General features: G+C 31.4%; 1 protein-coding gene across 2 annotated transcripts; it reads left to right on the forward strand.

Annotated features, from left to right (window-relative positions):
- Nucleotides 1–6,792: 6,792 nt before the first annotated feature.
- LOC122300295 (rhomboid-like protein 14, mitochondrial) lies at nt 6,793–9,967 on the forward strand. 2 transcript variants are annotated; one of them, XM_043110827.1, is made up of 2 exons: nt 6,793–7,150; nt 8,953–9,967. In XM_043110827.1, exons 1-2 carry the CDS (start codon nt 6,953–6,955, stop codon nt 9,733–9,735), a joined length of 981 nt encoding a protein of 326 aa, XP_042966761.1. In that variant the 5' UTR covers nt 6,793–6,952; the 3' UTR covers nt 9,736–9,967. The 2 variants fall into 2 exon arrangements, with proteins under 2 accessions (XP_042966761.1, XP_042966762.1); XM_043110828.1 differs by having other exon boundaries at nt 6,988–7,150; nt 8,958–9,967.
- The last annotated feature ends 3,729 nt before the right edge of the window (nt 9,968–13,696 follow it).

Genomic DNA, 13,696 nt, shown 5'->3' on the forward strand with positions numbered 1-13,696 from the left:
ACAAGGATCTTATTTATTTCATTTAGGTCCTGTTTGGAACTTGGATTGAATTGAAATTAACTCAGGTTAGTCTAATTTTAAATTGAGTTTAACATCCAAATACTCAACTTTCGAATCTTTGAACTTATCTCAACTTTTCCCCGTTTGGTTGTTAGACTCAACTGAGATTGACTCAGTTCAGTTTAATTTTAAGCTGAGTCTAACATCCAAACACTTAATTCTTAAATTACTAAATTTATCTCAACTCAAAATCTCTTTACATGCGAGATCTACATTCTTTTTCAACTTAACACTTCTTTATATGTGGGACTTGCAACATTTTTTAACTTTCCATAAATATCTCTAAATTTATCTTAACATCTAAATACATTTAAATTTATCTTAGGTGAATCTTACAAAATTTACTTCACCCTTTCAACTCATTATTATTTATAAAGAATTTAATTCATCTTAACTCAGCTCAATATTCAAATGTAGCTTTTAAAACTTATTTACATGTGTGACCTACAATATTTTCAACTTAACATCTCTTTACATGTGGGACTTATAATTTTTTTTAATTTGTCATAAATACGTAACTCATCTTAATATCAAAACACATCTAATCACATTTTAGGTGAGCATTACAAAATTTATTTTATCATCTCAACTAACTATTAATTATAAAGAATTTAATTCATCTTAATTCAGATCAACATCTAAACATGGCAAAAATGGAGAGGAGTTTATTACGAAGGGGGTGGATTGTTTCCTTATCATTTTGAATTGAACTATGGCCTCATTTTCCACGTAAGTTGGGTATTGGAGTTTTAAGAACCATATACCCTTCTCAATTTAAAGTTGTTATGAGGTCAATGCAACTAGGATGGCATCCTGAAGACTGGGCCTAACTTCAGATGGATGAGTAAATAGTGGTGGTATGATGCTTTTTGAATGCATTGCTAGAAGTTGACTCTTTTATTTGACGATTGATTTGAGAATTGAGTTTTTATATTTTGAAGCCGGTGTATAGAGTACACCATTTACATAATTTAAATGATAATATTTTATTTATAAAATTCAAATTTTAAAATTTATTTTTCAAATCAAATGATGACATATAAATACTTTATTAAGTGTGCTCTACACACCACTTTATAATAGAATTTGTTTTTGAGAACTTAGACCATCCTTCTAGCATTATTTTTTCCACTACATACGAGACGAGAGGCCAATTTTACTGATGATACCTTAGCTAAAAAGGCTCTTGGAGATTGTGAGGATATTGTTGATATGGAAGTTTGTCCATCATGTATTATTTCCATGGATTGAGGTTATCAATGAAGTGATTCCTTTTATCCAAAAAAAAAAACAAAAAAAAAGAAGTCTAATACTATATTACTATTAGTAATATATTTTAAGTCTATATATAAATTATTATGTAAATAAGTATACTAAATAATTATATATGAAATAATGATATAGTAATAATAATACTATCACTATCAATGATATAGTTATAATAAATTAAAATCACCATAAAAAATACTAATATATAGTTATTCTAATCACTATAACTAATACTAATATATATACTAATACTATTAAAATAGGAAAACCAGATCGAAACTGATAAAATCAGAAGTACCGGTTTAGAAAAATAACCCATGAGTAATCAGTTTTCAAAAATGTAAAACTGGTGCATACCGGTTTAGTCCCAAGTTTTGTCTAAAATCAGACAAAATCGAATCGATTGCACCTCTACTGACATGTTAGATTATAAAAATTACGATATTATCAATTTGTAAATATTAATTATTTTTGAGCTCTTCTATATGGACGCTGCACCGCCCACGTGACGTGGAATTGGTTTTTATTTTTATTTTTTGCCGCTAAAACGTGGGTTAGGTCTGTATCTCACTCTGCAAGAACTCTCTCTTCAAAATTTTCTCCACCCATTGTGCACTAGCATTCTCCCCTTTGTTTGTGCTCCACTGTGCGACATCCTCCTTTGTGTTTCTTTGAACCAGCAACAAGTTGTTCTTTATTCACCCTTACAGATTGGCAATGCCTGTAGATTGTGTAACCTAGCTCTCTCTCTCTCTCTCTCGGGGCCCCAATGATAATGTCTTTCAGCTTTTGCTTGAGTTTTTTTCTCTTGTTTTAGAGTGCAAGAAAGTAGAGCCAAAATGTAGTGGTTGAGAAACTAAGGTCAATCTTGTTCGTGATATTTACTCAATTTTCCATTGAATTTTTTCTTCTTTTTCGTGGCCATTTCTTTGGTTTTGGGACATGACAAGGTGGGGATTTTTTTGGGTCCATACAGTTGAAGGTATGTGGAGTTTTGTGTTAGATTTTTTATTTAACATTAGAGTTTGAGGAAAATGAAATTTATGATTTGAAAATTCTTTCAATCTAAAGCTTTGCATGTTTGTTAAGTAAATGGATGATGCAAAGGAAAAATTCTGTTTCTATTTATTTTTAGGTGCAGCATGAAAGTGTACTCTACAGATTAGGCGTCGTTTGGATGTTGAGATGAGTTGAACTTTTTATGAATAGTAATGAGTTGAGAGGGTGGAGTGAGTTTTGTAGAGCCCACCTAAGACGAATTTCTTCTCTATGTCGGAGATTGAGAACTTGGAGGAGTTGAAGCCGTTGTGCTGGAGAAAGCGTGGAGAATGGGAGTGTGAGTTAGTGTGGTATTCAAAGGAAAATCAAGTACCTTTACCGTTTGGTTCATATTTGGGTGCTTGATTGTAGGCGTTTTCATAGTTTATATAATCTCAATTGTTTGTAGGCGTTCATATTTGTGTATGGGTGGGTTGTCGAGACCCTGCATTGCGGAGACTTTGTGTTGTGATTTCTCAGAGCATTGGCATTGGTTTGTCTCTATGCAAATGCAAACACATTTTTACATAACTAAATTATTAAATTGACTACATTAAATTATGCACATGGAAATATTTCCCTAGCTATGAACAGTGGCAATACATCTTTAGAGATGCACAATTCAATTCTCAAATGCTATTTTATTAATTCTCTCTCACTCTCAACCCTTTCCTCTTCTCCTCCCTCAACAACACAACCTTCACCTTCACCTTCATTTTATTATTATAATATATTATACTTTTTTTTATTTATCATTTTATTATATTTTTAATATAATATATAAAAAATTATATTTATTATTATTATATTTGTATTATTAATGCCAAATATATATAGTGGATGCTAATTACAAAACATATATAAAAGAATTAATTTTAGGAAAAAAATAATATTTTATTATTATTTTGACTCAAAGATGCATAATACAATATGTGAGTTTTTCTTAAATGGTAAAGACAATCTCCAAAATATGTGATTTTACATTTGCATATAGAGAAACCAATGCTAATGCTCTAATAAATTGGGAGTACATGTTAATCTTACCATACAAAACTAATATATAAAATCAAACGTGCTTCAATGTCAGCTCAGCTAATTTGTTTATGTGCATGCGAGTTTGAGAAAAAATCTATATAGCTTGTGCAGATTGTTCTTCACTTATCATCCTATGTGTATAATAGATTGGGGAAAAAAAAATGTTATGAAGAATGTCATAGATAAATTCAAAAGTGATCAAAACAGATCGGGAAAAAATCTATATAGCCTAACAGATTTAGAAAAGTGACAAAAAATACTAAATCTTTCAGTCTCCACAGTACCTCTTCCCCTATATAACAAAATGCCTGATCAAGTATCTAATCAGGCTTTGCCTAATTCAAGGGAGAGTACCATTACAATTGATCCATACAAGAAAAATAAAGAAAATATCTACCTACTTATATGTGCCCTATAGTTTATTTGAACCAAGTAGAAACTATTACAATTGATATAACCCAATTCAAACCCAAGACTATTTGTGCATTTCTATTCTTCCGCAAATTTTGTTCAACCTCAACCTCTTGAGCATTTGTCTATTTCTCTCTTTATCGTCCCTTCTCCGCAATACGTCCTTCTCCCTCTTCAGAACTACAGATCCATTATAACAAGCATACTGTGAAACATTAAGTATGTGAATCATTGACAAGTAGATACAAACAAACGGGATAAACAAGGTCATATTAATCAACAAGGGTGACAAAATAAGTATCAATTCTTATGGAAGTGTTGGACAAACAAGAGATAGTAAAGGGAAGTGTTGGACAATCTAAAAACAAGTTCTCCCACCGTGTACTCATCAATCCGTTATCATTACACAACATCACAAGTTTAATTTTTTTTTTTAATCAGTTATACAATGATTTTATTGATATAAATAAGCATAACCCAAGTATATGAGACATATACAAGAGCTACACCTAAGCATGAATGACATATCAGTACAAGTTACTACTTAATTTCTTTCTCTATTTAGCCATATATTGATACATTACAATTTAGATCATGACAAGTCCACAATACATAACAAATAAGGACTTGAATACTTTACTCTTAAACTTTACATTATAAAAAACTAGCAGACTCATTAGAGTGGCACGTGCCTCTAATGTCAACTCACATTCATAAATGACTGGATGTATTTGCCTAATTGCGGGATCCTTTGGTGTAGCTCATTGGGCAACTAAATAGCTTGCTATGATATCCAATTATACATACCACCAACAATTGAGTAAGCAGATTTCAATAAATCAACTGGTACTTCAACTGATCGATCTCATTAGTCAATTAAATATTGATAGTGTTATAATAAAATGGAAAGTAATGAATCCTTTTCAGAGTATTAACAAAAATATCACAATCTCAATCATTCATTAGTTCTTATATAGTTAAAACATAAGAGTAGGGATACCAACCCTGATATCTGGTGAAAATTGAGTTTACTACCCATCATAATACTGAACACAAGAGGGAAGGAAAAGATCAATAATTTAAGAATGAGATGTCGACCGATTAGATATGCATTGAGCTATTTCTAAAACAATATGAATTGTCATTCATGCAAACCAGAAACTGTGTCATTTAGTTTCATTGAATGCCAAGGAAGCTATTCAAAAGGCCAAGGAAGTCCATTCGGTGAAGTAATCATCCCATTAAACACAATATAGGCAAAAAAAAAAAAAAAACATATTACACATAGTCAGACACTATAACCATCATCCTCACATATCATCTTTACACTCGATCAACAAACACTATCCATTTGGCGAAGTAATCATTTTGTGAAACAAAATATGGGGGTAAAAACAAATCACTAGAATCCCTAAAAAAATTAACACAAAATCAAGATAAAAAAAAAATTACGCAATCAGGGTAAGCAAATTTAAGAGTAAAAGAATAAGTTCAGATCATATGTAAAAGTCTTATCACTAATCCCATGACAGATCTATGAAAATTACATTAAATAGCTAAAAGTATTTATTGCATGGGACCGTAAGCAATATCTTCGCGTGGAAACTGACACTGAAATTTCATGAAACTGAAAGCACATTGACAGTGTGGGGGTAATAAAAAGGATCCCAATGCATGAACTGTTCAGTCTGTTTGGGAGTCCCATCCACTTCATCAAGAAACATTCTTCCGTGAAAAATGAAAAATACTTAAAAAAAAAAATGAAAATTTCCCATCTTTCTATTTTCTCCGTGACCAAACAATGCCTTACACTTAGGGAAAGATTGGTCCGGTCTGTTCCAGGGGGTCCTAACATCTCTGGGGACATGTAGCTATTGGTCCGGTCCATTTGATTCAAATTTTTTTTTTTTTTTAAAATCGATTAATTAAATAAATTTATTTAAAATATTAAATTAAAATTAAGCAACTTATTAATTGATAATTACATAATAAATTATATAATTATTAATATATATTAGTACTATATATTATAGTCATATATTAAATAATATAATAATATATTGATCTAAATATATATAGTTATAGATTTAGTACCAATACTATAACTAATAACTATACTAATAGTATTACTAATATACTATATGTTAGTAATAAATTGGTAATACTATATTAAATAATACTCTATATAGTTATAGTGATTTAATACTAACATATTAAGTTAACTGTACTAATATTATTATAAATTTATACATATATTATAATTTATATTCTAACTCTTATAATACGTTAATTTATTAATATATACTAGTACTATATATTATTTTTATACATTAAATAATATAATACTTATGTAATATTGTGATATATTAATAATTAATTATATGTAATTATTTATATAAATAATAATATATATTTTTTATTTTCATTTGATCCAGTTTGGGGTGAAAAATCATTGGACTGAACCCTAGGTTTGGATACCAAAATCATCTCATCTCATCATTATACTTTTTACATATTCTTACATAAAATATAATAAATAATTTAATTTTTTAAATATTAAAATAATAATATTAAAAAATAATATTTTAATAATATCTTATTCAAATTTTAACTTTAAAAATAAATTTAATTGTAAATACAATTACCTATTAATATATGTATCAATCTAATGTATTGATCAAAAAATAAATTTAATTGAAAAAAATGCAAATTTAAATTTAGAAAAATTTAATTGTAAGTATAATTATGTATTAATATGTGTATCAATTTAATGTGATTGATTAAAAAATAGATTTGATTAAAAATAATACTAATTTAAATTTTAAATATAAAATAATTAATATTAATATATAGATTAAAACATAATTTTATTTATATATAATAAAATTTTTTAAATTTTAAATATAAATAAACTAATATTAATATACAGGTTAATTTACAATTTATTTATAATCAGTAAACTCTACCGAAATATTGGACGTTGCGTTTACCAGAAGTCTGGAAGTCTCTTTATAGACTCACCATCGCGATCTGCATAAATACCGCGGCTTGTGCTTTGCTTGGCGACCAAGCTTTTCACCATTCGCCGACGTTGAGCATTCGGTGCGTGCCTTGAATTTTGGGAATCGAAGGAGAAAAAATGGAGAGAGGAAGAGGGAGGATGCTGCCACTGCTGGCTTTCCACGCCGCGAGCGAGTATTACAGGCTCGAGCGGAAGCCCCCTGTCACTGCCTGCCTTCTCGCCGCCAATACTCTCATTTATCTGAGGCCTGGATTTCTCCATTCCATCCTCCCTCCCATCGACGAGGTCTGGTTCAATGCCCACCTCATCCTTAAGGTAAACGCTCTCTCATTCATCTCTTACTTCTCCGTATGAAGAAATTTTTTTCTTTGGTATTTACTTTTACATGTACTGAATTCTTCGTCTCCTAGTAAATAAACACGAGCTACATCTTTTGCTAATCGAATGCATTACAAACTATTGCGAAACCCTAATCCCTTTCGACTTGATAATTAGAGTACCAATTTTATGGTTCTCGATGAGACCAAGGGTACGGGATGCCTGAGCAAGGCAATAACAAAACAACTTTTGTTCATCAAGTACAAGATATGAACAGAATCAATTATTTTGTTTCTGTTAAGTAATAGTCTTTTGGGTCTACCGTTCAGGAACTGAAGAGAGGAAAGCAAAAAAAATTAAAAATTAACAACATGATGGGGATTGTTCACAATCTGATTCAGGTTGAGGTGGGGTTTAGCATTACGTTTGTGTCTGGTTTCGAAACTATCGCATCTGATCTCATATAATTATTACAATTTTTTAAAATTCTTATATAAAATCTAATAAAAAATTTAATTTTTTCAAATTTCAAAACAAAACTAATATTAAAAAATTTTATTATAATAATATTTTATTTAACTTTCAACAAAACATATCATTTGAAATGTGTAACCAATCGAGGTAGTTTGTTTCCTTAGACCAATCTTACTTCTATTTGTTGCTTCTTACCTAGATATCATTTACAGCAGAATGTATTGATAGACGCTTGAGTTCCTCACTGATAGGTTAGCCCAACTTATCTTAGAATTGGGACGGATGTCAGGATAACTTCAGCTTCTGAATTGGTTGAAACCTCTCAAGTAGACCTAATAAATTAAATGTCAGACGTTGTGGTATGAACATACTCTGTAAAGAATTGATGTTTTCTTACCTGTACATCCATGAAGAGAAGTTAATTTTGTGTTCTCTTTTCTTTTCCTTCTATTGCTGATACGTATTGGCTGGAAATATTCTCAATTACTTTAAAAAGAGTAAATGGTTACAAACCCTATCGTTTGGGTTTCTATGTGAAAAGGAATGTGGGAATTTATAGTTTGATCTTGACTAATATGACTAATGTTGCATCTTTGGTGAGATACTGCTTATTCCTGAAGGGCTTCAATGTCCCAAACTACCAAATTTTGCATATGCCTATATAAGAAAATAAAATTGTAGAATTTCAAGTATCTATTTACTATTCTAGTCTATTATGTATCATTTATGGTGAATCGGTGAACCATCTCTTAATACACTGTGAGGTAGCGAGAAGGTTATGGAATGGGGTTCTTGGCAGATTGGACTTAGTTTGGGTTATGCAGGAGACGGTGGTTGGGGTTTTGGCCAGTTGGAATAATCTGAGAGGAAATCAATAGATAAAAGTGGTGTGGAAGATGATCCCTATATGCATCATGTGGTGTTTATGGTGAGAGCGCAATGATAGGACATTCGAGGACAAAGAGAGATCGATGGAGGATTTGATATTTTTTTCTTTAGAACTCTTTGTACATGGACCATAGCGGTTGATTTCAATGGTTTGGGGTTACATGAATTCCTTATATCCATTGATCATACATAGAACTGGTCTCTAAACTTTGTATCAGGCTTTTGTCTTCTTTTTGATAATATAATTATTTTACTTATAAAAAAAAATGTATCATTTATATTGTCTTGATTGGGTCTTCCTCATAAGTATTCAAGACTGATTCACTCGGTTATGGTAAAAAGAAGGGGGCAATTTGGTGGCCTTTTTTTCAAGTTGTTTATGATCATTGCATGTCTATGTTTTCCTCATGTGGAAAATCAAATTTTTGCTTTGGCAGCACAGGGACCTGAAGCGTTTTTTCTTGTCGGCATTCTACCATGTGGGTGAATCTCACCTGGTCTATAACATGATGTCACTCTTGTGGAAGGGGATTCAGTTGGAGAATTCAATGGGAAGCGTGGAATTTGCCTCTATGGTTACTGCTCTTCTTGGTATGTCCCAGGGAATCACACTGCTACTAGCAAAGTCCCTTCTCTTGTTCTTTGATTACGAGAGACCTTACTACTCCGAGTTTGCTGTTGGATTTTCTGGTGTTCTCTTTGCCATGAAAGTTGTTCTAAATTCTCAGTCAGAAAACTACTCTTATGTGCATGGTGTAGTTGTACCATCACGTTATGCTGCATGGGCGGAGTTGATTCTCATCCAAATGTTTGTACCTGGTGTCTCATTCCTTGGTCACCTTGGTGGAATACTTGCCGGGCTTCTCTATCTGCAGCTGAAAAGTAGATATTCAGGTTCAGATCCATTGACTTTAATCTTCAGGGGTCTTGCTGGCGCATTGAGCTGGCCAGTGAGGATTGTAAAGGGCTTGTTTCGATCCCCACGACGACGAATTTCTGGTAGAGGAAATGTTGGTCGGGTTCACACAGGGAGGACCGTTTCTGATAGATGGAGTTGCCAAGCATGTACATATGATAATTCTGGTTGGTTAAGCATTTGTGAGATGTGTGGGACAAATAGAAATGACAATGGATTTTCTCCCCGTCAGGTATCACACCATTCTCGTGACCTTTCTTTAGATGAATTACGAAGTAGGAGAATGGAAAGATTTGGGAGATGATATCAATCAATTGATTCAGTTCATGATGGAGGCCCTAGTGCTTGTCCAATCATTAAGATAGGAGAGACAATCACAAGAAGAAGAAAGAAGATTCAATTTAAGAATGCATATATATTTAGCAAGACATTACTTCTAAATACAATATTTTCAATTTCTCTTCATCGACTCCTCTGGCCCTTATATTGTGTTTGCTTTTATGGTTTCTACTTTGGCTGAGTAACTGTTTAACATATTTCTTCTGGGTCAACTCCTCATTTTCTCAGTTTGTTTAACACTAATTTATGACTAAATTGGTAGGTGCTAGTAGAGGTGGAAATTGTTTTTTATTTTTCAAGGTCCAGAAAGACCGGAAGTAGTTCACCTGATGTTTGGCATTGGGATGTAACCGTGTAACCGTGTAAGATGTGTTTTCATGTTCATGATCAGAGAAGACATGAACCGACATCATATTGAATTGGCCGGGTCTTTCTTATTAAAGTTGTGAGGATGGTGTTGCAGTTTATATATATATATATATATATATCTGAAAGGTCGGGGGTTCAGCTCGCTCTGTATGACCCAAAGCGCCAAAAGCTCATTCAAGATAGGGTTTTTTTTTCTTTTTTAATCTAAATGAGACATTAATATGATAACATTCTGTTCCAAGGGTGAGTTCGTGCTACTTGATCGTATATCCCAATCTATAACATATATAGTTTTTTATGCAATGAATTTGCTTGTATTGAGTTATGTCATTCAGTTCTGTGTTAAATGATTATAAATTTGATTATTTAAGTTTACTTAATCCAAATGGACAGAATTTAAAATTTAAAAATCAAAATAATTCATATTCGTTTTATCATGCTTCATTCTTTTCTCTGAAATTAATTAATTAATTAATATTGTTATAATAAAACTCCTTAATCAAGTTATAAAAAAAAAAAATGAAAAGTTACAATTTTGACTAATTTTATAAATAGGGATTATAATACCTTAGATTGTGTAACAGAAAATAGCCCTATTGATATCTTAGATTGTGTAAGAGAAAGTAGTGAATGAGATATTGCAATATCTAAAACGGAAAATCCTCTACCATGACCGTAATGAAAAATTCTACTCATTAGTCTTACACTATATATTTGTTTTTTGTTTTTTGTTTTTTAGCATATGTGTGATGTAAGACTGCTAAGTAAAAGAACTCAACTATAATTATAACATTAGCCAATCTTTTGATAAATATGTGCTTAAATTTGGATTGCGTCTTTTTTAAATAAAAAATTATGAAAAAGAAAGAGGACAAATGAAGTCTCATATTGCATGAATTGGAGAAATTCAAATTCTTCCCAATCATAGATATACAAATGTATAATAAAAGACCAATTCTTTTATAGGCAGGCAAATTTGCGTACCAACAGTGCACCAATGTTGACTTGGCAAGCCAACTTTTTTTTTTTTTTATTTTATTTTTATTTTTTATTTTTTATTTTTTTAAAGAAAGAAAAGAGGGAAACGAAATACATACGAAGAAGAAGAATTGGTTCTGCCATTTTCATCTCTCCCATCCGTGGCGTCTATCACCTCCACGGATCTCCTCTGCTATTTTCATCTCTGCTCGCCAAATCCTCTCTCACTTTCTCTATTTTTATCTCTCATTTTCATATCTTCCTGGAGCACTACACATTACTCCCTGTTCAGCTTTAAACTTTACATTAGAGTACATAGTAGTCTCAGCAGGAGAATTGCACCAGGCATTCCACTTTCATATGTAAAAACTGTCTTCTCAAAAAGGTATTCGCTTCCACAACTTTAGTTTTATTGTTCATCTGAAAAAGAATGTAGCTTTTCACCATTTTTTTCCGAAGATAAACGAGATGATGTTTTCCTTTACCTTATTGACAAAATGTTATTCGATTACAACCAAACATAGCGTACATACGATGAGGTTGTGAATCTAGGAAATGAGTAGAATGGAAGGGTTGAGGCTGTGTTCGTTGTTTTCTTGTAAGTAGGGCAAATTACCCTCATCTTGCAAGCTAGGGAAACAGGGCAATCAAAAGCACTTCTTTCAAAGGTGCTTCATCTAGATCATTGAGTCGACAAAAGTTGGTTGGTGGCAGGCCTTTAGGTAAGCTTGTTGGATTTGTGATCCTTTCACTATGTATATTATCAATTTGCATGTCTTCTTTCAATTGACCCCCCCTCTCCTTGTCCCTCCCAACACTTCTTTTGTCTAAAATGCTTTTTTTGTTTGTTATCTTGCAGAAGTAACAGACTTAAGAGATTGAGGCCAAAGTGAACATCTCAGGCTTGTTGGAATAGAAGGTAAATTTGATAAGACTCAGATTTCCCAAAAATTTTATTTGTAAGTAGTTCAAATATATCAAATTTGAGTCTTGGCTACCAAAGAAAACGAAGAACAAAGAGGCTAGCTGTAAAGTACACTTTCACAATTTTTTTGGTCAGCCAAGAAAGTAAAACAAAAGTTAGAGAAAAAAATACAACGTCTTGCTAAATACAAGGTCCAGTGCCCCATTTATTGCCCGGAATATGATTACAGTAGTTTTGTTCCTCTTGCCATGTCTCACTAGTTAGAAAATTTGCTAGTATTACAGCTTAGAAGTCAATTGATGTTGTAGTTTTTGCTTGATGAAATGCAATTGTCCTTTCATCCTTACTATATACAATCTGGGGCCCAATTGATCAATTTGCCTCATCTTCGATAATCGGCCAACTTTGATGGATTGAACAAATCTTCTCTAATTCTCATCTGTTGGGATTTTGTTTTTAAGTTCATTTGCCATGTTCTTTTAATCTAAGCTGTTCTTTAGTTCTTATATCTGTTATCTTCGATAAGTTTTTAATCTACCCAAACATGCATGCGTTTCTCGAATATTGAGAGTGACTTCTTGGTTCAATCCCAAAAAAATTGAGTTAGTTCTATGTAATTCACTTCCATATTTAAAGCACGACCATAGTGCTTTTGTTAACCTATAAGTTATGCTAAATTGTTTAAAATGCTCATGATAACTAATAAATTATGCTAAATTGTTTGAAGTGTTCATGGTAACTCATAATTATGCCAAAGTTGTTTGAAGTGCTTATGGTAAGCTTTATTATTTACTTTCAGAAAGCTCTCATCTCATCTCATCTCATCTTAATCATTACAACTTTTTCAAATTCTTATACAAAATAAAATAAACAATTTAATTTTTTCAAATTCCAATACAAAAATAATATATTCTAATAAAACAAACTAGACATTTTTATGCTTAATCCTTTTTGATTGTCTCTTTTTGCTTTCATATGCAATATACACTACTGGTATTTATAACTCAAAACACTTTTTGCCTTCACGAGACCATATCTGTGTAAGTTCATGAGCAAGCCTGTTGTGATGGGAAAATTAATAAGAAAAAGGGTGGCATTTCATAATATATATATGTGTATATATATAGATAATATTAACATATTATAAAATCTCAATCCTCTATGTATCCTTGATTATTATTATTTTTTTTAAAGATATAGGAAATCTGCAAAGCACATGATGAATAAAGGCAATGTTTTATTATATGATCAGATGTAACTTGAGATAGATGGAACACAACCGGATAGCTTGGCTGGGACAAAACCAGACTTGTATGGAGCTGTGCTTGGGGATATCGAACTAGATCGGAATGAGGAGTGATATAATCTGGTCTTGCAGTTTAGTGCATATAATTATATGATCTTAACATATAACGTATTTATAACATATTTATTAATTTTTAATGCAGGGATTTTGAATTTATTAAGTCATGTAATCTATCCATATTATTATGTGACCATGAATTTAATTTTTTTAAAATTTAAAACAATTTGAAACTTTTATGTAAATAGTTAGTAGACAATTTAGAATTTTAAAGGTTTGTCACATTCCTTTATAAGACTTCGTTTATACATCTATATCTAATCATTATTATTATTATTAGCAGTCGAAAAA

Source organism: Carya illinoinensis, chromosome 2 (genome assembly GCF_018687715.1).
Source record: "Carya illinoinensis cultivar Pawnee chromosome 2, C.illinoinensisPawnee_v1, whole genome shotgun sequence".
Classification (NCBI taxonomy): Eukaryota; Viridiplantae; Streptophyta; class Magnoliopsida; order Fagales; family Juglandaceae; genus Carya; species Carya illinoinensis.

Bases quoted from the DNA above. Each gene is read 5' to 3' on its own strand.
- LOC122300295 (XM_043110827.1), top strand. From the start codon at position 6,953: ATGGAGAGAGGAAGAGGGAGGATGCTGCCACTGCTGGCTTTCCACGCC. The intron at 7,151-8,952 runs GTAAACGCTCTC...TTGCTTTGGCAG, and splicing joins ATGCCCACCTCATCCTTAAG to CACAGGGACCTGAAGCGTTT.